At 32.1% G+C, this 27,738-nt stretch overlaps 1 protein-coding gene across 1 annotated transcript; it reads left to right on the top strand.

Annotated features, from left to right (window-relative positions):
- The first annotated feature begins 612 nt into the window (after positions 1-612).
- On the top strand, positions 613-26,858 carry LOC144837476 (atos homolog protein A-like). Its single transcript, XM_078692615.1, has 13 exons — positions 613-784; positions 9,981-10,117; positions 15,489-15,661; positions 19,362-19,561; positions 20,048-20,173; positions 20,885-22,214; positions 22,709-22,834; positions 23,069-23,142; positions 23,242-23,353; positions 23,600-23,758; positions 24,115-24,183; positions 24,372-24,544; positions 24,876-26,858. Exons 3-13 carry the CDS (start codon positions 15,497-15,499, stop codon positions 25,030-25,032), a joined length of 2,691 nt encoding a protein of 896 aa, XP_078548741.1. The 5' UTR covers positions 613-784; positions 9,981-10,117; positions 15,489-15,496; the 3' UTR covers positions 25,033-26,858.
- The last annotated feature ends 880 nt before the right edge of the window (positions 26,859-27,738 follow it).

Raw genomic sequence — 27,738 nt, 5'->3', positions numbered from 1 at the left:
GACAATTTATGTGGTAATTGTCATTTTAATTTGTGAATTTACAGCAACCAATTTGCAGACAAATTAACAACGTATTTTCACAAACAATGAATAAACAACGTACTTTCCTCAAGGAATATTAGAGAATTTTGTTAAACTCTCCACCCTGATGAAATTAATTTTGTGTTTGCCGCCCTCTGGAACAGTTATGAATTTTAATTTTTAATTTTTGTATTTATGTTTATATATTAGTGTATTCTTTTTCATTAGCTTAAACACATTTAAGCTTTATACTAAACAAACAAAAAACATATGTACAGTGAGCTATTCTAACTACTCATCATAATTATTTGAATTATCTAAAAATCCGCACTTCGTAAACCAGCTGTTCCTACTTTTATTGTTTTTTTTTAAAGAATATATTTTGCAGTTGCTTTGTATTCTAATTTGTCAAAATAAAACAATGTAATTTATATAAAATTGTATAATAAAAATATAGTCATATTTTATTTTCGAAACTGAGAATTTTGTAATACTGCCCTCTTTTTCTAACCATTAAACTTTCGCTGACCTCTCTCTCAGTGTGTTGACATTTTTCATTCGTGACCCCAATCAGCTGGATATCACGTGACCACTACGTACAAAAACAGAACGAAAACAGACAGTTGCTGTTTGATATGCCAGTTGGCAAGTTGTACAAACTTTTGTAAAACCAGTCGAAGTTTTGCCTGTTTATTTGCAAAATATAAGCTGAAAGATATCTATAAACAACATCAGGACTTTGCAGATAATCATATCCAGTTTTGTAAGTCAAAACATGAGCTGTACCATTACATATTTAGCAAAGAAATAATTATTGAGTTGGGCGGCCAAGTCTGTCGTCTGGTTTATTTTTTATTTGATCCACCCACAAATGTATTGTAGGCCTGGTTATGTCATCATCCTTTATAAACACACTGATATTTTATTAGTAGTTATTTTATAGGGTTCTCGTGGACTGGATAATGCTTATTTTTATAACATATATATAATAATGATATGTTTTAATTAATAACGGCTGCTGTTTAATATTGTGATCGTAACCAAACAAAATCCTAAACAGCTGGCAGTGGTACTGAGTTGGCAGTGGAAATTAGGGCAGTGTATGTCTGTGTGATAAATTATTTTGACCACCAGCCAGGGTCAACAAGATTGGGTGGGGTAATGGATATTTTTGGTTTTGGTGATGAAAATAAATAAAACAGTATTTACATTACAATTACTCTCCGGCTAGCTAGCCAGCCGAGTCATCTTTTATGCCATCTAAAAATAGATTTAGATGTCATAGTTTGGTATTTTAACGTCATGAATTAAATTAATAAATTAAGATTTAAATAAATTAGCATATAGAATATTATCATGTCAACTTATTTACATATCATCATTCCCCAAAACAAAGTGGATCACTCAAAAAAATTATTATTTATTTTCCTCTATTAAGTTGTCATTTTTATAACTTTCTCTAATATTTCCAAGTTGTCTAATTAAGAAGTCCTTCGCTAGGCCTACAGTCAGGTTATAGCAGCTGGAGAGGCACACCCTTCAACTCTACTCACTCAGTGTCATTTACTTCTATAGAACAGACCTAGTGAAGTGTAAACGCATTCTATTGTACAATCACCAGTTTTTGGTATTTATTTTGGAAAAAAGGCCGCAGTAGTCGATATGAATGAATAGTAGACCTTAAAATAGATTTCTTATTCATAACATGTATCCTATTTACGGATTGCATATAATAGGAACTATTCAGTCTGGCCCTGCCCTCAAATTTTAGGTGGCAAAACATTGAAAAAAAATTTCGAAAAAATACAATACAAAAGATAGGACTTTACTGTAGCTCCTTTACCTAGCACTTATGCTAGATCCTTTTTTTTTGCTTCTGGATCCACCCTTGATTGGGCATTATGTTGGATTCACATCTACATATAAATACATGAAATCATTATTTAATAATCTTATTCTCTCTCTCCAGTCTTGAGTCATGTGAGAATGCCTGTAAAAGTCAGCCATTTTTGTTCTACTTGATTAAATGATAAAAAAATGGAATGGAAATCATCAATGGAAAATTATACCATAATAATCAAGCAAAGTATGCTAGCAATTATACTAATTAAATCTTTTTTATGTGCCCCCCTAAGCCCACCATTTAAAAAACTTAAAACAAATTAAAAAAATTATCTGAAATATAAAAAAAATTAAGTTAACCTTCCATAGCTAAGTAGGCTAATAATAAATTAAGCAAGATCTTTTCTATTAATACAGTACCTTATCAGAAAAATTAACTGTTAACCATTGTTTTTAACTCAAGGTTGATAAAGATTTGTACATTTCATTATAATTACACATTTACATTTTTATGTGATAAAATTTTACAGGCAGTTTGGTCAAAGGTCATACATTTACTACACTTTATTGCTGTTAGAGTAAATACAGTTTTAATAATTATCACAGTTTTACTTAAAATAAAATTAATAATAATTATACAGTTAATATTAATTAATGTTAAAATGCTTGATAAATAATTGCATACACATTTTTGAAATAGTAAACAAAATGTAGTTTTTACTGCAGTAACTGCAGTAGAATTAATTTTGACATAAGTAAATATGAGCGAGGATATATATCCAAAGATGTATTTAGTGAATATTGAATGAAGCTTGTGAACAATGCTAATGGTTGTGTAATATATCTACTTAAGCGTGAATTGTTATTTTCACTTTTCCTTCCATGCCTTTCCACTAATTGTTCTTCAGTAGTAAAATTGATCATTGTAGCAAAATCAATGTGTGCAAATGAACTGTTGTTTACCTGGCTGATGTAATGCATACTTTCACCATTGTTAATTATGCCTTACAAATTCAGATTATCTCTATGGTTGTGTTTACAAAATTGTTAAGCACTCGCAGCGTGCTGTTGGCACCAGACAACCAGGACATCCTCAACACAAATCAATTCAGCCATTCACAAAAACTGAACAGCACCGGATAATATCCAATTTAAATTTTTGCGCGAATTTGCATAGAATTATCAGAAAATCGTTATATCTGAAAGGTCACAACACAAATCTGAAGAACTGGTGTGCACCCTCCAAATTTGCTCGGTCAACTCCGGCCTCCAAAGCCCTGCTAAATCTAGACGGACAACCATTAAAAACTTGTTAAAGAATGATTAATTACTCAGTTTTCCCGGAACGTCACCGGAAATTAAAGTTTCGTAAACGCACACTCTGGCAATCTCATACTCTACATTGAAACATGGAGATATATAATTACATTATACAGTAGATTCATGATTAAAACATTTTTTATAAAATTAAAAGTTACATTATAATTATACTGTAATGTATTCATCAATATTGTAGTCTCTAACTGAGCCATAACTTCCATGAAATAAATTAAGGCGAAATGTTCATATTTTCATAATTTGCTCTTTTATTATAGAGCATTTATGATAATATAAATGAAAATTTAAATGAAATTTAGCTTTACCGCAGTACATAATACTGAATGCAATTATTTCATCTTTACTTACACAGTACCCTGTAGTTGTTTAAAAGACAATAGCCTAATGCATCTTGGTGCTATAATATAATTTAAATATTCAACTTATTAATTTATGCTACTCACTTAACAGGTTCATAAAGTGACCCCCTTTCCTACTGACATTTGAATAAGATTGCCTAGAGTACCAATAACATTAGCAAATTGATTAAATGATCCCATTCATAGAATACAGTAGGTAATAATATTCATCATAATGACCTCCCTATGACTCCTCTCTACTCACACTTTAATAACATGACATGTGTTTAAAATCAATTAAATACGGGCAGCTGATTAAATTAAATTCTTAATAATTAATCGAAGACAATGTTTACATAATGATTCCTTTCCTTTATGTTAAAATAAAATATCTTGGATTGGTCATATCATGGAGAAATAAACATATAAAATAAATATATTTCTCCATGGTCATACTGTAATAATTATAGAGGAATTATTTATTTTAAAAAAGGTTTTAGGTTCAGTTATGTAATTAAAGGTATAAACATATTATAAATGTACAATATGTAATACCCATAATAATAGGTATCCCAATGAAAGCGCACAGAGGGGTATCACTTTTGAAATATTAACAAAATTCGAATAAGTAGTATGACTTTGATTGTAAATAAATCGTATTCACTCTTAATTAATACTTACAAAATTTATATTGTTTGAAAGTACTTGTTTTAATCTATGTATAAGTGTGTTTACAATTAAAATTAATGAAGTAGTTGCCGAGAAAATGCGATTTTAAAACGGTTCTAAAATCCCGTCGAGCCGATTTCCGCGCGTTGAAAACCTCATCGGAAAATCCCCATCAGTTTTCAAAACACGATCGCACGATTACCATTGAAGCTAGCGGAATAATTTTTGTTGTATGTTATCAGGCTTTAAATGAGCTTTAATTTGATATGAAAATCGTCTTTTATAAATAGATTTTTAGTAACGACAAGTCAATTTTTGTGACAAAAATCCAATTTTGAATCACCGTTTATGGAAAAATATTATGGATTTTGGTATTAAATTATAGGTAAATCTACATTGAAATCGATAAAACATAGATTACAAACGTATTGTGCATGGTAATTGTGCGAACTACATTTTAAAATGGTGCATGAGGCGTAAATCCCGTTCAGAATTTTAAAGATTCAACCATTATAATCCGGTGAATTTTGTAGTGAGTAAAATATTGTACTGTGAAATACGCGCTAGTTTGTTGTGACGTTTTCCGTTTAATAAATTATTGCACCCTATCAGCGAATGGTACGTTCCATATTTTGAACACGTTGTTTAGTTTTCCTCGCTCGAGTTCGGCCAGCTCGACGCGAGATGTGTGACAGCAGCGATGTCGGAGATTGACATGTCCTTTTCCGTTGTAGCATATCTGGTTTTACGCATTAATTTAACAACTTAAAATTGGTGTAATGTGCGGAAGATTTATTATGCAAGTATACAATGCAAATGCGTTAGGTTTAAATGTACCGAAGAAATTTATTAAGCTAATTTACCAACGTTACATTTGACTCTGTATACGGCGGCCGAAAGTCATTAACTGCGACCGAAATACTTTTACGGGAGCGACTGCTGATCGCGAGTAAGCCGTTACTTGGCCTAAACTTTAGCTCTGTATTTCAATTTAATAACGTACTTACGGTTAGAAATACGAAAAGAAAACCATTTTTATAATGTTATATATACTATTCATGTAAACAATTAATTGTTTTAATTAACAGTGATTATTTTAAATGAGTTTATTTTGACCCATTGTGTTTGCCTAAGAGAGCATCTTAGCCCGGCTTGGATTTGGTGTCATAATCATACGGCCCTAAAATCTTGTTTTACGTATTCAAAAGTTATATATAATTTAGTATTTATGATTGAAATTATGAATATAAAGTATATTAAAATAATATAATAATCATACTTACCTAAAATTAGTGTGAAAGAAAGGAAACAGTACACACAGTTTTTAACATACTTTTTCATTTTTTTTTTATAATTTTAAATTTCACCATTAATAAAATTTTTTTTTTTCATATTACACATATCAAATATATTTATTAATGAAATATACACTACATTCTAACAAGTACAAAAAAAATTAAATGAATTAGTACAGTAGTTCAAAAGTTACAGATCATTGAAAAATTGCAGTTTTTTCATTTTTTAGGGAATTCCAGCAAAAATGGGCGCAAAATGCTTTCGGACCAACTTTGCGGACCAATAATTTAAAAAATAGGTTTCGTTGAGACTCCAAAAAAAATAGAGTTGTACAACTCTGTGATATCTATAGGTTTAAAAAAAACTCAAAACTTTTAACTGATTATTGTAAAAGTTATAACCTTTTAAAAATGCTTCCAATTTTAACTGCAAAAAACACCATTTTTAGGCAAAAAATCGAGTATTTTTTTACCACTTTAAATAACCATAACTTCAGAACGGGTAATCGGATTTCAATCATTTAAATTGCAAAATGCTAATTACATTAAGTTCTTTGTGGTTAACTGAAAGAAAAAGTAAACAAATTAATCTAAATTTTTTCATTGGGATACCTAATAATAAGCAGATTTATATTATAGCTTGACCAAGTCTGCTCTGGCCCCTCCTTTTATTAGGTGAAAATGCATTTTGTGAGACGGGGCCAATAATCGTCGGTTTGGCCGTGCATCTTTAGCATCTTGGATCCACGCCTGGAAAACCATTATACAGTATATAGTTAACAACCTCTATGTTACTGTGTCATTAAATATATTTGTCAGTATAGTAGATAGAGATATTGTTGATACAGTGTACATTTCATGTCATCATCACCTCTCAGCTCAATAACACTCTGATCACTAATGATATTACAAAGACATGTAATAGAACATGTATAATCTTTCAAATCAGAAAACTTGTATTGTATGTGACAAAATTCATTAAAACTCAACACATGTTTGAGATGCAAACACACAGACATTATAATGGAAAAATAGTGGCGTACGTGTATGTTGAGCATTCATAAGATCTGCTAAATTTCTACAACATTTTATGTACGTCGAACTGAATCTTAATCATCTCCAACCATAAAATTTGAAACAACTCATAACATTAACAACAATTGATTCAACCCATTTAGGTTGGATTAAATACATTGTTGATTGCTGTCCACAGTTCTCTTATTTGGTTTTCCATCTACCGTATGTTAGGGTACCTACTATTACAGTATTACTGTACTGTACCCTCATGCTTGCCACAGGTCATAGGTCAATCCTAATCCTATTTGCAATGACTTATGATTTGGCAATGGCATACATCATGTTAATTCATTGTGCGTATTTATGCAGAGATATTGGGATGTGCTTCTTTACTCAATTCCCAAACATTTCTTTTGAATTATTAGTTCACGAGATGATATGCATGCAGATGCATATTGTTTTTTTTTTAATGCAAATTTGGTTATCTTTTTTTAGTAAAGTAAACAATAATTCATATTTTCTTGTTTGAAAATTAAAACTGAATTTTTAAACTTCCTATGAAATACTGGAAGAAATTTTAGGTTTTAGTACATTGAATTGAATTTTAAAAGTAAATATGTTTTCAAATTTAATCAGTACAAATCAGACAATGCAAACCATAGCAGATGTATATTATTATTAGGCAAGTGTACTTTATAACAAAAGATAAACCACAATATGATATGTGGCAAATCCCCAATGAACAGCACTGTGTTTCTACTATCACATCTTAAGCCCTGTCTACACTATCAAACTAGATGACAACAAAAGTGTGATGTGCCCAAATATGGTAGTGATATTTCCAAATATGGTAGTGATTTGACATCATCATGTCCATAGGCACATCACATTTTTTTTGTCACATAAAGTTTGATATAGACAGAGCTTAATACAGTAGATAGCAGGCAGCTATTGCAGCTGGCTGTTCAGACAATTGTTTGCTGTCCCAGGCTGTTTCTGCCTCACTGTTCATCTTCGAACTGGAATGCACACAGTATGAAGAATGCATTGTCTAATGAGGCTTATAAAACTGGCCTTTTATATGCACTACAGTTTAAGTCTCCCTGCGAAATAAACTACATTTTAATTTATTATGAATGAGTTGATGTCTTTGATTAGATAATTTTTTCGACATTTAATAAAAAAAAATTAATTGGATTGAAATGAAAGAGGATTGTTTCAGCAACAACATATCGAAATTTGAGTGAAAATTGATCGAGAAATGCTACTGTATACGCTGTATTGTTTATTAAAAAATGTGAATAATAGTCTAATATTGTAAATACTGTAGTGGCAAAAACTCTTTGTAAAATTTAAATTTTAGTACAATATTGTACCCTCTTGATATTTATCCCCAGATTTCATAAGAGTTGACTTTCGTGAATTCAGTTTACGATAGAGCTACAGATTTCTCAATTCTACTTGCGTGCAACAAAAATTAATTTGATTTAAATAATGATTTTAAAGAGAGAACCTGATAAGATAAGGCTAAAATGATAAATAATGCACCCTCATCTTCAACATGAGCCATCAAGCAGAATCTCATAATTAGTTTATAATATTATTAAATCATTATTTTGATCATAATATTGGAACCTGAAATCTTATAATGATCATGTATTTATTATAACAATTATTAGTTTATTAATATTTACTTACTGTACCCTATATCATTCAATAACATGTTTGTTATGAGATGCAATCAATCTCATAAAAGTGGGTAGGGACCTGGGAAGCCAGTTGTGAGTGGTAAAGTACAGTAGATTGCGTGATATAGTGTTTAGACAATACACATTTAATATTAAAATGTAAACAATGAAAAGCTCTGTCTACACTATCAAACTAGTTTGACAAAACAAGTGTGATGTGCCCAAATATGGTTGTGATATGCCCAAATATAGTTGATATGACATCATCATGTCCATTTACGGGCACATCACATTTTTTTTGTCACATAAATTTGTTAGTGTAGTCAAAGCTTTAGTGTTTTGGGGTTGATCTGATTGTGGATTGTTTGTTTAGGTGGTTATAACATTTTTACAGAAGGTTAATTTAAATTATATAATTAATTTAATTTCCCCTCCATGTTTAAATTAGATTATGTTAGGGACCGTGTCAAAATTATTCTACTGCAATTACTGCAGTAACTACAATGTGTTTAATCTTTGTTTATAAATGAAATTAGTTTTAATTTTAATAAAAATTATTGCAGTGACTTTACATTAAACTAAAAGCATGTTATATTGATGTTACTGCAGTAACTGCAGTATAATAATTTTGACATTTTCCTTTTGTTTTCTGTGTACTGTTATTATATTTTTGCCATCATATTTTTGTTACATTTTATTTTTAGCTTCTATTCCTAATTACATTTTTTTTACAAGAAAAAAAGAAAGTTGTAAAACAATAGATGCTTCATTTATGAGTAAGCCTTATTTTATGATGAGATTTATGAGTCATAGCCATATGAACTTGGGAATTATAGCAAGCAAGGTTTGTGGTTTATCAAATTTGCTGAAACTTGTGAACAAAAGGATCAAAATCTATTTTAATTTATGGAGTAAAAGACTTATGGTACATTGGTGTGTATCTGGAGCAACTAAAGGAGGCAAATCTCTGTGATTAAATTAATTTTTTTTGTTTGTCCTTAATTAAATCTGTGATAGGATACAGTTCACTCAATCTGTCCAAATAGTTAGATTATTTTGACATAAAAAGCAGCACTTCTTGAATTTAAATATTGTATGTTTAGCTGACATAGTATTTTTAAAATTGTTATATTTCATGATTGAACATTTATTATTATTATTGGTTATCCGCATAAAACAGATAACCTCCTATGGTTGTCAAAGATCTTTTTTTCCTTTCTTCAATGTTCTTTACGGTATCTTTTCACCATAAACATCCCTCAGGTCATAGGTTGGCATACATTAACTTTCTACTCTCATTTAACATACGTTCATATTGCGTGGCGAGAATCACATATTATACAGTATCTACCAGGAATGTGTTTGCATTGAATAACTGTCATAATGAGTTCAAATCTAGTTTTTCTTATAATCCTAGGTATTTTTTCTCATTTGATATTCATGTACTAACATTTTAAAAGAGGCCTAACGGTCACTAAAGCTCTGTCTACACTATCAAACCTTATGCGACAAACAAAATTTGATGTGCCCATATATGGACATGATGATCATATTCATAAATATGTACCACATGCTATTTAATGTGGTGTACATCATCATTTTCACAGCCCTCCCTAATCCAACATACCGTAGCATACACACTGTACCCTTATCCATCCATGATAAAATATGAAATCAAATAATCATATATTTAATACACTAAGCAAGATTGTGTATTAACATATTTATTCAGAATGATATAAATATTTTAACTATTTTTTTTTTTTTCTCAGGTAGTTCGTGCTGTAAAAGCGAGCGAGTCGCCAATGCATCCTGACCAAAATCTGCGTCCATTGTATGAGGATACTGAAGAGGTTATTAGATAGTCATCGTTGGCGTGATATTTGAAGACGGGGGTTAGACAGATAAAGTATGTATGAAATTGGGCCAAAAAAAAAAAATTATGAGAGGGAGTTTGTTACGATTTTATCTGAATTTTTTTTTTCAAATTTATATAAATCTTTTAAATTATTTGTTTCATTAATACAATCAAATTATTAGTGATATTGGTATAAATGTACTATTTATCAATATTATTGTTTGTTTTTTACAGTACAGACTACAGACTAAATTTCAGTAATTTTATGAATATCTTCAAATATAATATAAGTTCCAAATAATTTGATGCCTGTATTGTCTGTCTGCTGTCTGTATACTTTAAAATAATGTTAATTGCAAACCGTTCTACACACTATATGCCTTGAGCATATTGCTTTTATAATAGGCAAACATGAACATCTGCAGTTTTAAATTCTCTATCATTGTCATAAAATCTTGTTTTGTTATAGTTATACATAAAATTTATATGGTATGGAAAGTAATGAAGTCCTGAAACTATTTGTTTCAACTGAGCTTGTTATTCTTTTTATAAATCCTGGAAAATTACTGAAAAAAATGACAATGCTGTGGGTATCATCAGTGGCTGGATCTCAATGGACATACAAAATTAAATAAGCACTGAAAAAATGACAATGCTATGGGCATCATCAATGGCTGGATCTCAATGGACATACAAAATAAAATAAGCCCAATAAAAATGACAATGCTGTGGGTATCAGTGGCTGGGTCTCAATGGACATACAAAATAAAATAAGCAAAAAGCTTAAAATCAAAATGATAAAGTAAAACAGCCAGAAAGAAAATTTGAGGTTTTGTATCAAATCCTTCCCCAGAGCAAGTTTTATAACTAGTTTTATAGCAATACATTTCCCTAGAAATTATTTTTTTTTCTCCTCATAATTAGGATGTATCTACAGGTATTATCAAATTACATACAATGTATCACGTGATATTCAGTGGGGTGTGTTTATCATTTTCACAGCCCTCCTTAATCCAAATCCAACCATTCAGGTCTACTGTACAAACAAATTGTTAATATTTGCAATACTCAGTTGATGACTTGCATAATGTTAAACTTTGATTTTTATTGTATTTAAATCAATAGATTAGATAATGATGCATACAAATATGTTTATTGTTATGATATATAGTCACTCAAAGTCAAGCAAAAACTGAAAGCTAGTGAATAACAATTAAAGTTTTTGTGCAAAAGTAGCCAATGATTTGTAAAAAATCTCACAAAATCATGTTTTTATGGCTGGAAAACATCCAAAAGGACCGGTGTGTACCTTGCAAAACCCAGACAGACATCCATTAAAACTTTAAAAGAATTACTGTTGTCCGGGGAGATACCTGAAACCTCTGCACACCTATGATGTATGTGCTTGTGCTTATGACATAGTTATTCGGGAGGTACCTGGAACCTCTACACACCCATAGATAGTACTGTAGGCCTATGTGTTTAGTACAGTATTATGAGTTATCTGGGAGGTACCTGGAACCTCTACACACCCATAGATAGTACTGTAGGCCTATGTGTTTAGTACAGTATTATGAGTTATCTGGGAGGTACATGGAACATCTATCACACCCATAGATAGTACTGTAGGCCTATGTGTTTAGTACAGTATTATGAGTTATCTGGGAGGTACATGGAACATCTATCACACCCATAGATAGTACTGTAGGCCTATGTGTTTAGTACAGTATTATGAGTTATCTGGGAGGTACCCGGAACCTCTACACACCCATAGATAGTACTGTAGGCCTATGTGTTTAGTACAGTATTATTAGTTATCCGGGAGGTACCCGGAACCTCTACACACCCATAGATAGTACTGTAGGCCTATGTGTTTAGTACAGTATTATGAGTTATCCGGGAGGTACCCGGAACCTCTACACACCCAAAGATAGTAGGCCTATGTGTTTAGTACAGTATTATGAGTTATCCGGGAGGTACCCGGAACCTCTACACACCCAAAGATAGTAGGCCTATGTGTTTAGTACAGTATTATGAGTTATCCGGGAGGTACCCGGAACCTCTACACACCCAAAGATAGTAGGCCTATGTGTTTAGTACAGTATTATGAGTTATCCGGGAGGTACCCGGAACCTCTACACACCCATAGATAGTACTGTAGGCCTATGTGTTTAGTACAGTATTATGAGTTATCTGGGAGGTACCCGGAACCTCTACACACCCATAGATAGTACTGTAGGCCTATGTGTTTAGTACAGTATTATGAGTTATCTGGGAGGTACCCGGAACCTCTACACACCCATAGATAGTACTGTAGGCCTATGTGTTTAGTACAGTATTATGACAGAGTTATCCGGGAGGTACATGGAACCTCTACACACCCATAGATAGTACTGTAGGCCTATGTGTTTAGTACAGTATTATGACAGAGTTATCCGGGAGGTACATGGAACCTCTACACACCCATAGATAGTACTGTAGGCCTATGTGTTTAGTACAGTATTATGACAGAGTTATCCGTGAGGTACATGGAACATTTATCACACCCATATTTATTATGTACTTGTGTATCATAGTATCTGCACCCTTAAGCCCTGGTTTGTACACTCCTTTAACAACACTAATTAAAAATCTTAAGTTAGTTACATGACCTTTTCAATAATATTCTGCTGTATGCTATCAATCTCTCATACAATACGTATCTACATTTGAATTATAATATATGTTGACTGAGATACATTCCAATAGGCCCACACTACATTGTGCATATGTCATATCAATACCATACACAGTTTCTACCTAATTTAGTCTTAACTATTAGTAATCTATACTCTCCTCCTCCCATTACTAATTATGACCATTGCTATAGTACACTACTATACTACAGTATGGGTTTACTACCTAGGGGAAATATTAAATATGAAACTGAATCTAGCTGAGCTGTGTTAAATTGCATCTTACTTTAGACTGTCTCAATATTTTTAAAGTAGAACAATTAAGGAGATTATTCAAAAATTATATTTTATATTTATCTGTATTTCTGTAATAAAGGAAAGTCTTTGGATGCATGCGTATGAAATGAAAAACAAATATTTTAAAAAAATAAATTTATAGACATGTTCAAAGAATTCTCTTCTTTTTCATGTTGCTTGTATGGATTATGATTGGATGGAGTGGGAAGAGGAAATAAATACATTACTAAATGGTTACCCTTTCTTTCCTCCGAGTGACAGTTTGATGTAAAGGGCCTCATTCTTGGATGGAGTGGGAAGAGGAAATTAATACATTCCTTATGGTTACCTTTTCTTTCCTCCGAGTGACAGTTTGATGTATCAAGGGCCTCTTGTGGATGGAGTGAAAAGAGGAAGTAAATACATTCCTAAATGGTTACCTTTTCTTTCCTCTGTTTGATAACAAGGGCCTCATTGTTGTTATAGTACAAGCAGCTGATGATGCAATAATAAACTGCAATGCTTTATTAGTCATATTGTAATTGTATGCAAATATTATGTTTTCAGTTAATAAGTCATCAATACAGTGTCTTGGTAACATTTTAACAGAAAAACAACAAAATACTGTGTAATATAATAACATATAATATTATAATAATAGCATGACAGAAATGTATGATTCAACATTTCGATCTTCATTTGATTATCATTTGGACTGACACACAGACATACAGGCAGACAGTAAAATGAAATAAACAATTAGCTGTAAAGAATAACATAGAAAATCAATTTACAAAGGTTGCTGAAAAATTAATTAAATTATGTTTTGTAATCTTATGAATATGAAAGATAAGATATTAGTAATCATGTCACAATTACTGTATTCTACTGCAGTTACTGCAGTAATGTCATTTTGTAAACTCTTTTCTGCCTTATATGGAATGCTCTTCCACAATTAATCAAGAATGCCAACTCCATTGACATCTTCAAACAGTTGCTGAATACCCATCTCTTTCGCATAGCATATGAAATGATGTAATTTCTACCTAGTTCGAGCCTTGTGGTCGTAGTGCTTTATTTTGGTTAAGCGTTATGCAAAAGACAATTATTATTATTTTATTAAGCTAGATTAAACCATAGAGATATTATAATATCTCTATGATTAAACATTAAAACAACTAAAATCATATACAGTACTGTACATTGTTGGTGTAAATAATGTAGTAAATGCAGTAGAATTGTTAAATGGAATTACCCCTTAACATGTTAATAACATATTTGCTATATTATTTTTATCGTACTGATATTTACCAGTGGAAAAGGCCTGTCTGATGTTATCCTATATTATATCCTTTCATTTGTGGTTTACTGAAACCCTTTGTTGGATAAATCAATGAAAAGGATTTCCAGTCAAACACTGAGCCCTGATTCAAATTAGATTGTTGTCTCAGTGTTGTCACTCTGTATGTTTACTTATGTGTACAATCAACCATATTGTGACACCAATCAATTATAATTAAGAGATAAATTATGTATCCATTATTCCGCTGTGGTATACAATCATGAAAGAAAATAGTCATTACTCAATACTAGACTACAGTAATTTATATATAGATCTAGAAGTTATTATTATAAATTATTCATTATTACAATGTAATACTATTAGTATTAAGTAATATATTACAGCCAACTCTCCAAATACCAAACTCCGAAAACTGGAAGAAAACCCAAAACCAACATTTTTATAGGTCTAAAATTAAAAAAACATATTCGGAATATGAGAATTTCTGGAAAACCAGTCAATAGTTTTTAAAACTGTTTTTGTTTTTTTGTTTTAGTACTACATATATAAAGTATGCTATAAGTATGAAGCATCAAAAACTATACTCAAATAGTAAATTACATGTCTAGTAATGACACTGTAGGCCTACTGTAATTACTAAGGGACCATCTCAAAATTATTCACTGTAGTTACTCAGTACTGTAAAATCTATGTTTCGTTTATCCTTTAAACCTTGTTTACGAAAATTATTTAGCAAACATTTTCTGGGGAATCATACACACTGGTTATTGCAATGACTGAAGCATAAACTTCTTCATTGAAACAAACTAAATTGTACATTACTCCAGTAAACCAAACGTAAACTGCAGTAGAATAATTTAGACATGATCCCTAAGTTACAGTTATCGAGTAATATATAACTATCAAGTTCAAAATATAATAACTTGATTATTGAATAGCACATTAATATGAAGTGGTTTTTTGATTGATTTTGACAATGAAACTTGAAAATTAAAAAAATTATAATAATAAATTATAATATTCAAAGAAACGAGAAAAATTCCAGTAGAAATGCTTATAAAAGAAAGAACCCCATTTCAAATATCAATTTCATTAAATAAACATTACATAAACATTTTTGTATTACAATGTTTTATTTTATGTGATAAATATTATTTTTTGTTCTTAGGTGTAAGTATGGAGGAGGGCGAGCCAGATCCAAATGAGATATTTGCCGACCTCGGAATGTTGATTGTAGAGGGCAGAAAACCAGAGGAATCCATCAAAGGACGAAGAGAAGGTGAACACTGCCCTCCCGTGATCGGTATTCCGCTACATCAATGTATACCAGGTAACACAAAGGTAGGTTTAAAACATATATTGGAAGAGAAAATTGATAAACGGTGGACTTTTCCACTTTTGGTTCTACATAAAAAGAAATAATATTTGTTTCAAGTCTAATATTTAATAGGCCTACACAATATCGAATATTATTTTAATACAAGGATTCACCCAGACATGACATTTCAAAATGGAAAATCCATTATCATTACTACTACTGTACTGTAAGTAATAAAATATATTTAATGAATGTAGTCATCTTGCATATAGTATAGAATTGGAAATTATATAAAACTATGACTCTATTTTCAGATATCGATATTTGATACTTGAATAATAATAATATCCATATTATTTATGATCTTGGAAATTTAGACAAAGTAAAATTTAAAGTTAAAATTAATAAGACATACGACCTAAGACATAAGACATAAGACATACTTTATTATCTCCAAAGAAGAAATTACAATAGGATTAATATTGCATGATAATGCATATAACCTAATAATGCATTACAGAGTAATAGTTTTATAATGATATGTTTATATGAGGTCAGCGTTGGTATTTTTGTGTGATTATCTTATTTTATAACTTTTGGTTTGTCACAATCTGAAGGTTATTTCTGGTCTGTTTCCTTTTTCAATCAGACGTCTAGGAAGTTGGTATTTTGAGATAATACAAAGTCATATAGCGTAGAAAATACCTTAATATTCTTGTTGATCAGATAGGGTGATTGCTCTACTCTGATAATTATATACCGAATTTGCGAAAAAATGTGTACATATTCTTGGGCGGGACTCGAACCCATGACCTCCAGATGAGTAGCCGGGCGTTAATACCTGTAGAGCACTGAGCATGTTATACAAGTGTTCTCAAGGCACTGAAAATTCATTAAAAATGATGTCAGAGCAGGACAAAACATACTTTCTTTAGCTCCCTGATGCAAAGCTATTCTGTACGTCAATCATTCTTTTAATTAATAATTGATTAGTGTCTTTTAATTGAAGTAAACATGAACTTACCTATGAAAATAAATTTGTGGAAGAACCTTATAGCTCGGAGTATGCCTTGAGAATATGTTTATTTTAACATTCATTTGTTTCTAGCATTTCAGTGTCACTCTCTTAATTATGTTGGCATAGGTCAAGCCATAAATAGATGAAATATTTTTATTTATTATTTATTTATTTATTGGAAAATTAAAACTAATTGTATGCAAAATCCTTCTAATTATCAAAATAATACACAAAATGACCAGTTAAATTTTAAAAGCACACAATAAAAATTCATTAATTCAAATTTAAGGTAATATTGTTTATTTAGAATAGAATTATTATAGTGAGAGAATGGCCCTATAGGTCCATTTTGGGAGTGCTTAGATGTTTGTCCAATCTGTCATACTGCAATAGAAAATGAAAATAATAAATACAGAGAATTAGGATCAATAGGTCGTCATGACACTTGAATATGTCATGCTTGAGTGGTTTATTTAATTGTAATTAACCATAAGGAACTATATCATAAGGAGATATACAGTAATTGCATCGTTTGGTACAGTATGTCTCTAGTCTAATGTTATAATAGTATGTTATACTTTATTTGGAGGAACTATGCTGTACTGTTTCAACATGAACAACATTTTTATGATGTCAAAGGTCATAGACTGAAGAGCCTTTCTTCTAGGCATTTTGTCTGTTTAAAATACCATACGTTGATAAAAGTCTGAAACTTTACGATAATCGTGGTGACACTGCCCTCATACATTCGGCGATCACAATTACACCTCGCGTCACAATCTTGATAAACCTTGCATTAGTTTATTATCAACATAATTTATTCTTACTATGAATGTTACTTGGCTACTATATTACTTGGCTATTATATGTCACAGAAATTCATGTTGAAATGTACGATATTTATGTTTAGAAGGATCTTTTATTTCCAAGATTTTGTTGACAAATAATAATAAAGCCTCTAATGTAAACTTCAGTAACAAAATTAGGAGGCTGAGAATTTCTATGGAAAGCTTAAATTCATGGCACGCCATTCTTGTCATAATTTCACAATTGACTCAATCTTTAAAGTATAGCGGTTAGGCCGGCTTAACTCGCCATCGTCTTCATACTCATCATGAGGTAAAGTAGGCCTATATTTTGGGGAAGTACATTGTTTCTTTGGGCGGCGGCTCAACTTGACCTCCAAACATTAACAATGATAGATATTTGGCTTTGGTGGCGCACTATGAATTTGGGCATTCCATACCCGGCGACTGAAATAAATGGTGCACATATGAAAAGTTCTCTAATATTAGTTGTATAATAATATAATCACTACAGTACAGTGTGCATGTACTGTACTGTACACCTACATGCATCATTAATACCGGTTATGGAGTATTTTCAGATTATTTTAATTTACGGTATATCAGTCCTAAAAATAGACCTCTTAGATTATCAATTGGGAGCTCAATTAATTCTGTGTAATTAGTGATTTGACATTTAATTTGAACAGTACCTGTTATAGCATAACCAATTAAAAAAAATTTACATGGCTATGAATAGAGCTCATGTATTATGCATACATTATGTTGTTAAGATCTAAAAATAAGTAAATTCTACTGATAAATTAGTACAGTGTAAAAACATAGATATTTATGATTTGTGAGTAGCCATGTAATAATCCAGATAAAATTTTAAATGCTAAACAAAATACTTGAACATACGTTCATATGTTATTGTTACAGTTGAAAACTATGTCAGTTTATGTACCGTATTAGTTCTCTGAACCATTTGGCTTGTTTAATATTATAATTACCGGTAATTGTATTTAACATTTGCAGTGATAATTGTTGTTGCAATTTTGTAAACAAGAACAATATTATAAGATAGTCTAATTTTAGATTGTACATGATTTGACATGGCACAAGACAGTATCTCACCACTGATAGGATATGAATTATGTCACACCTAATTAGAAGGAGTGGCATGTAATTAGTGATAAGGCACTTCCTACAGCAGTTAGTACCACCTCTATCCTGGGAACTTACCCAGGAAGGATTTCATTGTGTCTTAGAGTGTGCTATATGTTCATAGACAGTGGTAGGCTAGGCTACTCTACCTAGGAAGATAGTGTTAAAGGATGCAGTCAACTCTCCCTACCCTGGACACACTGAGCTGGGTCCATGAGGTTTGGTTTTTGGAAAAGTTCATTGTTCTGAATACATTTTACTAAAGCTCTGTATACACTATCAAACGAGTTTGACAAAATATGGTAGTGCTATGCTTTAATATGATAGTGATATGACATCATCATGTTCATAAAGTTTGATAGTGTAGACAGAGCTTTAGAAGGATTTTTTTAATTCAATTTTAGCATGAATTGCTGTTTTCTGTTTGCCATTTGAATTGAAATTGTATTGAAAATATTCAAATTCTATGTTTTAGATACTGTACTTTATCCGGGACATGGTAATGGTGTTATAACACTTATACACTAATTAATAGGCCCACTTTGTACCCACTTTGCTTTCTTTCCCCTCATATACTAATCTACTGTGTACTATGAGAGAGAAAGTTGATATGTTTAGCTGCTATACTTTTTTTAGTACATGTATCCATATATGGGATATATGGTTTTGAAGTACATTTCTGAGAATTGCAGTCATGGGTTTCCAAGTAAAATAAAATAAATTTTAACTTTATCTGAATTAATTTTCCTTCAGTGCCATACAATGAGCATGGTGAGGTCGCACATCAACTACATGTTCCAAAACGACATCCCGATGTCAATCGAGGTTCTGCAGTATCCTGACTGCTGTCGGAATTCTTTGGAAGAGGTCGCCATCGGAGCTGAAGCCTCACTGAACCCTGACCAACCATGTCTTCTACTCGAACAGTGGATCATTCAAGTTCTACCAAGACGGTAAGTTACTACGTTAAATGCAATTATGCAAATTAGCAATAATCACATGATCAAAGTTTCTACAAAGTCATTGTAATTTGCTTCTATTACTTCACCCGATTCTATGTACTGTATCTTATGGCATTATATGCTGGTGTCATAGGCAAATTCTGTAATACGGTGTCACATGTGTATCACATTTACAGGAACTGTTTCTTGAAAGGTTATGTTGAGGGTACAGTGAGTGCCTATGATGTAGGCATCACATGTGAAAAACATATGTGATGATGTATCACAGAATTTACCATGACACTGTACTCATTTTTGATACAGTACCAAAAATTGGCTGAATACTTAAAATACAACAAGTCTTGATCCTCTTAAACATTTTATCATTTGTCAGCGATCGCAGTCCAGGAAATCCTGATCACTATCCACTTATGTTTAATTTGAAAGTGGCACTAGATAATATTGTAATAACTTAAAAATGAATTTTGTATTTTTCAGTTCTGTACAATACCAACAGTCAAGCAGAATGCTACTACAGGCGATTAGATCATACCTTCACTTCTCACAATTAAGTTCTTGGCTAAGTATGAACAATGGTAAAGAACCAAAGAACATCACATACAGGTAAGAACAATAGGGCCAAATAACAGTAGGCGTAACACAATAGACCTACAATAACAATATACCAACAGTAACAACAATGGGCCTAACATTACAATGGGCCCAACAATGGGACAAACAATTATAAGTGAAAGCTACATGGGGCTAACAAGTGAAACCTGTCTGTACCATATTGCTTGTATTCTTTAGGCAAGATGCTTTAGTCTCATTTTCTCGTCCTTCAAATGGGACATAAAGCTGTTGTACCTGTGTACACACAGTGCTCAAGTCTGATAAAAACTATAATGTGGTAATGTGCAATACACGTTTCCCATCATAGTAGGCACGGCACTGTTGTTTCCATGGATCCACAAAGGACGTAATCTAAATTTCCACAGTTTCCAGTTAAACTGAAGATTAACAATACAATTAGTAATAAAAATTAACCTGATAATAACAATAACACCTCAATTTATGAATTTTATCTTATTGGTCTCAATCTTATACTGTAGTATCCAGTGACTATATTCACCAATCACACTTTAGCCTAAGTGGAAACAAAATCTCCTATCTAAAGTGAATAAAATTAAGGGAAATACTTAAATATTTATTTAGTTAAGTGAAATACTTAATATTTAAGGGACATATCTCACTTAAGTGTGATTGTTGAATACGGCCACTGATGTTTAACAAAATTGATTGGAAATTGACAGAACTCTTAATTTTTGTTTGCAGAGTAAGTGCCCCTGGAGAAGCCTTTCCAGCCAACTTTGTGAAGACTCCTGAGGTTCATTCTTTCCCTGCCGTCAACATCACAAAATCCTCCTGCATTCGAGTGAGTGTTGCTTACCTTCCGCGGCAGCAAAAGATTCCGATGGTATCCTGTGCCGTCGGACACAAGAAAATGAAGTTTTCCGGTCAGCCATCTCATGACAAAGAAATTCCATTCAATATGTCAGAAATGCGACACTTATCAGAACATTCAAGACAACCGAAATTCAAGCGAGGGACTGGCCGCAAATGCGGCGATAAAAGAACTAAACTAGAGCGATTTAATAGCGATAATAATGTAGGCCATTGTTCCAGACAATTAGATACAGAATTGTATAAGAATGCTAAGAAACACAAGAGAAAAGGAAACCAGACTACAAATGCATCTAAGAAATGTAACGTAGATAGAACACAGCAATATGATGATACAAGACAAGATATAGTAATTAAAGAAGACTTCAAAACATCTGTTAGTATACCTGAAAATAGGAATATTATTACCGATAAGAATGTATGTATACCGAATACCAAGATAGATACGAGTTCAGACGGTTTACCTTGTCGTGAATCCGCAAATCAGCTTAATAAAGACATAAGTAAAGAGTACGAAAGTCCAGATGAAAAGAGAAATAAATTAGAAGAACGTATTGATAGAGGTATTTACTTTATTGCTGATGATAAAAAGGACACTTCAAAAGATTCTCTACCTTCGCAATCTAGTATCATTAAATCGAATAACATTTCTCTAGGCTTAAACAATTCAATGCAATGTGACTCACTCAATGTAGACGAACATAAAAATATGAGTCACAGTAGTACATGTTTGACAGGAAAACCAATGTCTGTCGAGAGCAGTTTATATTCAAAAGAATGTTCTTCATCAGAAAGTAGTGATCGGTTAGAAAACCAGTCTAAACTGCAAACTAGTCAACCAGCTGAATTCAAAAGCAACACTTTCATCACCAGTGTACAAAATCTAGTCTCTGATATCAGAACAAAACTCGACTTTGACTCCGATGATGAAATGTCGCCCTCAGTCTCCTCAACAGTCAGTGCAATAAAACGTGATCAAATTTCTAATGTGGCATCGCAAAAGCCGAGTATGAAGAGAGGCAATAAAGCATCTGGACAAGGCTTCCTTGCGGATCCGCAGACGTCATTACAATCTGTTCCACAAGAGAAGAATAAACAGGAACGAAACAGCCGTTTTATACCGGTCTTCAACAAGAGCAAATCTTTGTTTAAAAGTGTTATACAACGAGAACCAGCACCAACACCAAAACCAGCTAATGAGGTGAGTGATCAATGTGTATTAGGCTCTGTCTACACTATCAAACTAGTTTGAAAAAAAAAAATGTGATGTGCCCAAATATGGTAGTGATATGACATCATCATGTCCATATTTGGGCACATCACATTTTGTTGTCACATAAAATGTTGATTGTGTGTGGACAGAGCTTGTGCCCTGCTTACGTGGATAAACCAACATAGGTATGTAGGGACAATACAGCTGTTTTGGTAGGGGTGTTTCTGTTGCTTGAGTTATGTTCTCTCCTCGAAGAAGAAAAGGCCTGTTGGTTTATCCGTGTAAGCAGCACTCATAGACTACCAACACCACTTCTGATTTGTGTAATTTCTGAATTGAATACTTCTAAATTCTAAGTTTTTAACTGTGTCTGTATTTCCTCCGGTATTAAACTGACAACATACAGTAAACCTGCAAAGAAAGAATGTCTGATTTCTTTACACCTTTGAATAAATTTTTAATTTCTTTATTTTTTTCTCCAGAATACATTTGAGAAAAGCATAAGTTGGTCAAGTCCAGAGAAGAAGCGCCCTCACAGTCGATCTATAGACAGTTCCGGTAGTTACATATTCAACCCACGCACAGGGCTACCATTGAATTCAAGTCCGGTAGGTTCCCATGTGCCTAGGTTTCCGACTTTAAATAAAGAATAGAAAGTACAAAGAGTAGCTAGAAGTAAGGTTACAGTACACCATTGTGTATAAAAAACTTTTCTGAAAAGACCAATTTTCAATTTTTTAGGAATGACACGGTGTACTTCAAAACTTTACTATATGTTTGTTTTTCATGCCATTTGCTATTTTATTATTATCAGAATTATGCAAATAATTTGTTTTTTCTAGGCCCCAATGAGGAAAACAAAAGAGAGTACGGATGATTCATCCCTAAGTAGCAGGCAAGCAGTTACACTTAAAAGGTAACAATGAGAGAAAATATTTGACCCTCCCTAAAATCATCGAGTTGCAAGCAATTTGAGAAATACAATCTAACATATATTTTTCATTTATTATTGCAGTTCTACCTCATGTAATGACCTGGGTCGCACTTTGACCCCAATGAACCAGTCTACCCGTGTACTAAGCACCAGTGCTCCAGCTTCAACAAGTTGCCTATTGGGAAGTTTTGAGGTAAATGTCTGTTTCTTGTATTGTGTGTTAAGCTCTGTCTACACTATCAAACTAGTTTGACAAAAAAGTGTGATGTGCCCAAATATGGTAGTGATATGACATCATGTCCATGTATGGGCACATCACATTTTTTTGTGACATTAAGTTTAATAGTGTAGACAGAGCTTTAAATTAATCCAATCCGGTTCTACTGTATTAACAATTTGATGTAATGTTTCTTGATGATTATGTTATTTTTCAATTTAGGAATCCGTGTTAAATGGTCGTATGGAACCACTAGGCACTATTGAAGGCTTCACAGCTGAGATAGGTGCTAGCGGCCGCTTTTGTCCTTCTCATGTTAGGCTTCCTGTTACAGCATTTTTCTACAGCGTAACCGATGATGACCAACCATCATCGTATATGGTAAGTGCCCTCAACTCTCTTAGTCAAGATTAAACAATTACTATAACTTTGCCAATGAAATATTTTTCCAATAGAAGCAATATTATTTCTTGTATTTAAGAATAATAATGTTTCAAATTGTGCTATTTGAGTTAAAATAGTAAAAATCACTAGCTGAGGTTTGAATATTGACCTCTCTGTGACCTGAATATGTGACATGTATTAAATTACCGAGAATTGCTGAACGAATGTCCTCCAGCCATTGCAAAGAAATTGATCATGGAAAATTTGCTGTTCTAACATAGCCTAAATTATTATTTTTATGGTTATGTAAAAACAATTTCAATTTTTGATAAACATATTTTTCTTATCCTCAGGGCTATATTAACCTAGAATCTGTTGGAAAACGAGGCTACCATGTGCCAGCACAGGGAACTATACAAGTTGTGAGTTTGCTTTCCATTTTCTGCCTATTTACCCCTTAGACTGCCTGTCTATTTACCCCCACAGACTGCCTGTCTATTTACCCCTCAGAGTGCCTGCCTATTTACCCCTCAGAATGCCTGTCTATTTACCTTTCAGACTGCCTGTCTATTAAACCTTGATCTGATTATCACATTTTCTTTATTTTCAGATGCTATTTAACCCGAATGGCACAGTAGTCAAAATATTTGTTGTTCGCTATAATTTATCTGATATGCCACCAAATTGCCAAACATTCTGTCGTCAACGAGTCTTCTACATGCCTAGCAATGCTAACATTAATGATGAATGTGAGAAAGAACTGAGATATCTACTACACTTGAGGTAATAATCACTATATAAATTATGTTTACATTTTTATTGAATTTACATAATTATACATTATAAAAATAATTAATTTTTATGAGTTTAATGTGGAGAATATGTTTATGTGTTGAAAGATTGACTGTTCTGTTCAATGAGGCGAATAATGCGTCGAATCTATATCGAATTGAATATAAAAAAAATAGGCCATTTTAAAAGGTAGCTGTAGCTCTATCAATTCTCTTGAATAAATTTGCCTTATGAAAAACAGTTTTGTGAAAGACTTATTAAATTTTATACATCTAAGTTGACCAGTTTCATTACTTTAAACGCTTCAATTTTGTTTCGTCAGATTTCAAAGCTCCAAATCTGGTAGGATTTACCTCCACACAGATATCCGAATGATATTTGCACGACACCGACCGGATCTTGAATCGGGAATAGCGACGTACGAACTTAGGTCCTTCACCGAGATGCCATCAAATCCACGATTCTCACCAAAAAAGTAAAAACGCTAGTTGCAGTGAACAGTAATCCTACTTAAGTAATTAATGCAAACATGTTTTAATTAATTTATTATATTTTTAAGAAATATTATTTCTTTTTATTATTATTTTCTTTAAATCATAATTATTACTATTATATCATCATCATCACCAAACAACATTTTTATCACAGAAAATGATATATTTTTTCTTTACAAATTTTAACTGTTTATTTGTAATTAAGAATTTTAATAATTTATTTAAAAGCAGAAGAATAATATTTTTACATTATCGTTAATTTATTTTATAGAGTAATATATATTGCTTGAATGTAATTAAAATATTGTAGAATAATATATAATATAAGATGATATATAAAGTAATTAATAGATGCGTTCATTAAGATTAGAGCAGCTTATTAAGAAGCAGTTGTATTGGAAACTTAGTTAAGAATGTGTGCAGATTTAAGCTCTGTCTACACTATCAAAATTTATGTGACAAAAAATGCCCATATATGGACATTATGACATATCGCTACCATATTTGGGCACATCACACTTTTTTGTCAAACTAGTTTGATAGTGGAGACAGAGCTTTACCCATATTTGAATGTCAGCAAGTTTTTGTTTTGGGACAGTATTGAAGGAACTGTTTATTTATATAATTTATACAGAATCATTAATCTGTGCATGCGTATTACTCCATGCGTATATACACCAAATCTGTTTTTTATCAGGACTGTATTTGGTTAAGTTAACATCTATTCCGAGTCTACCATCTCAAATTGATAGCTCGCAATTGAATACAATATGAATATACAGTACATTAATCCAAATTTACGGTCAGTCCGGTCACCTTCCTTGGAAGGTTGAAAATACAGAAATGAGACTTGCAATAGTCAGTTAAGATTAACCTAGTGACAGCTGACATCTAAATATTGTATATGTATTACTATATTATACTGTAATACATATACAGTATCATAATATTTTTTAAAAACAATTAATATGCCTAAACTTGATAAGGCATAATGATATTGAGGTTTGTATTGTGTGTTTGCTCCATAGAGGTCTTGGCTGTTAAAAAGATGTTGATCCAAATCCTTGCTTCTGTCTAAATAATAAAGTAATATATAGTGTTATTATACAGTAGTTATTCAGTTGTCTTGTTTGCGATTGGTCGTATTGACCAATCACACACAAGTGAGAAATTTCACTTTAATAAGACAATACATATTTAAGAATTTCCCTTAAGTGGTATCACCTAATTTTTAAAATTTTAAAGTGTGATTGGTGAATTCACAGTCACTGATTATTGAATACATTATTATCATATAATCCTGAGGAACCCATTTCAGTGGAGAGTGAATTTAAGAGTGACAGTTCACTCTTCATTATAGGCCCACTAACCAAATGTGTGGATACTGTCATTATGTGAAATGGTAACAGTAAGACTATCTAGTTTGTAAAAAACCCCCGCCCCCTAACTGAGATTCAATCCTGAATTCAAAGGCTGGCAAATTAAAATGATTAACTAATTGTTACAAGAGTGACCCAACAATGCCTGTTAGTGGCAGTTTCATCGCTGTTGGTTGTCAACTAAATAAAATAAATAAATAATGCCCTTATATGTGAATTTGAAGTGTAATTCGGGTGATAAAACACATACAGAGATTTTTTTTTTTGGTTTGGTGATATTGGTTGCAGGGTGTTGTTCGTAAGTTGAGAAAGTGCAAGTACATTGCAATATAGGCGATGCTTAGAAAATATAGTAAGAGGTATATTTAAGTTAAAGTATAAATTATTATATATAAAGTATAATATTAAATGTGGATGTCCACAGAAAATGAATCTGGAAATGTATGTTGTGTTTTCTTTTATCATATTAATTATATATTCCATGTTTTGGTATTCATTTAAATTAAATATCTTCGCATTGTGATTTTATAAAGCATTGAGAAATGATTCTAGCATCTGTGGCATAACGGCTAAACATTCACTGGCTAAACCAAAGGGCCACAGACCTTAAGGGGCAACTACCCAGTGTTGGAGATTCTTTAATCAGGGGCCAGCTTTGTTTCCCTACACAACTGCTGGCCATGCCATTAAGAGACAGACTATTTCAAAACATCTTTTTTCGATTCTATCTAGTTCTATCCACAGTATTCACATTAAAACTAAATTCAGATTTGTTTTGTGTCAAGGAACGGAGCCCATCGCCGTTCAATTCTGTATGATTTTCTGTGAAGCTTAAAGGTCAATTTACAGAGATGAGCGGCAACGGTAATAATAATATAGAATCTATGTTATTCCTTATGTACATTTACACACAACGTGGAGCGGACGGGCAGTTTTCATTCATGATAGATACAGATTCTATGTGGGATTCCGCTTACACTCCTTGGCCTTGTGTGTGTACATGTGTGAACGTACTGTAGCTTTATTCTGAGAAAATGCATTCACTCTCAGTTTTGAGTAATGAAAACTAATAGGTATTAACAATAAAACTTGAGTAAGTGCTGTGAGATATCAATAAAGTTGTTGATTCGCCACAAGAACAAACAAAAAACAAATATAAAATTTACTTTGTTGTTTGTTATATTTATAGAATTAGTGATCAAACAACCTATTTCTGAAATTATGTTTTAGGAAATCATTTGAGAAAAACGCTCTGGTATTCAGTATAATATATATCATTTTGGTAGCATAATGGGATTTTTGATTAATTTGT

This window comes from Antedon bifida, chromosome 1 (genome assembly GCF_963402885.1).
Source record: "Antedon bifida chromosome 1, ecAntBifi1.1, whole genome shotgun sequence".
Taxonomy (NCBI): Eukaryota; Metazoa; Echinodermata; class Crinoidea; order Comatulida; family Antedonidae; genus Antedon; species Antedon bifida.
Note: the sequence above shows the minus strand (reverse complement) of the source record. Positions and strands in the feature narration are given on the sequence as shown.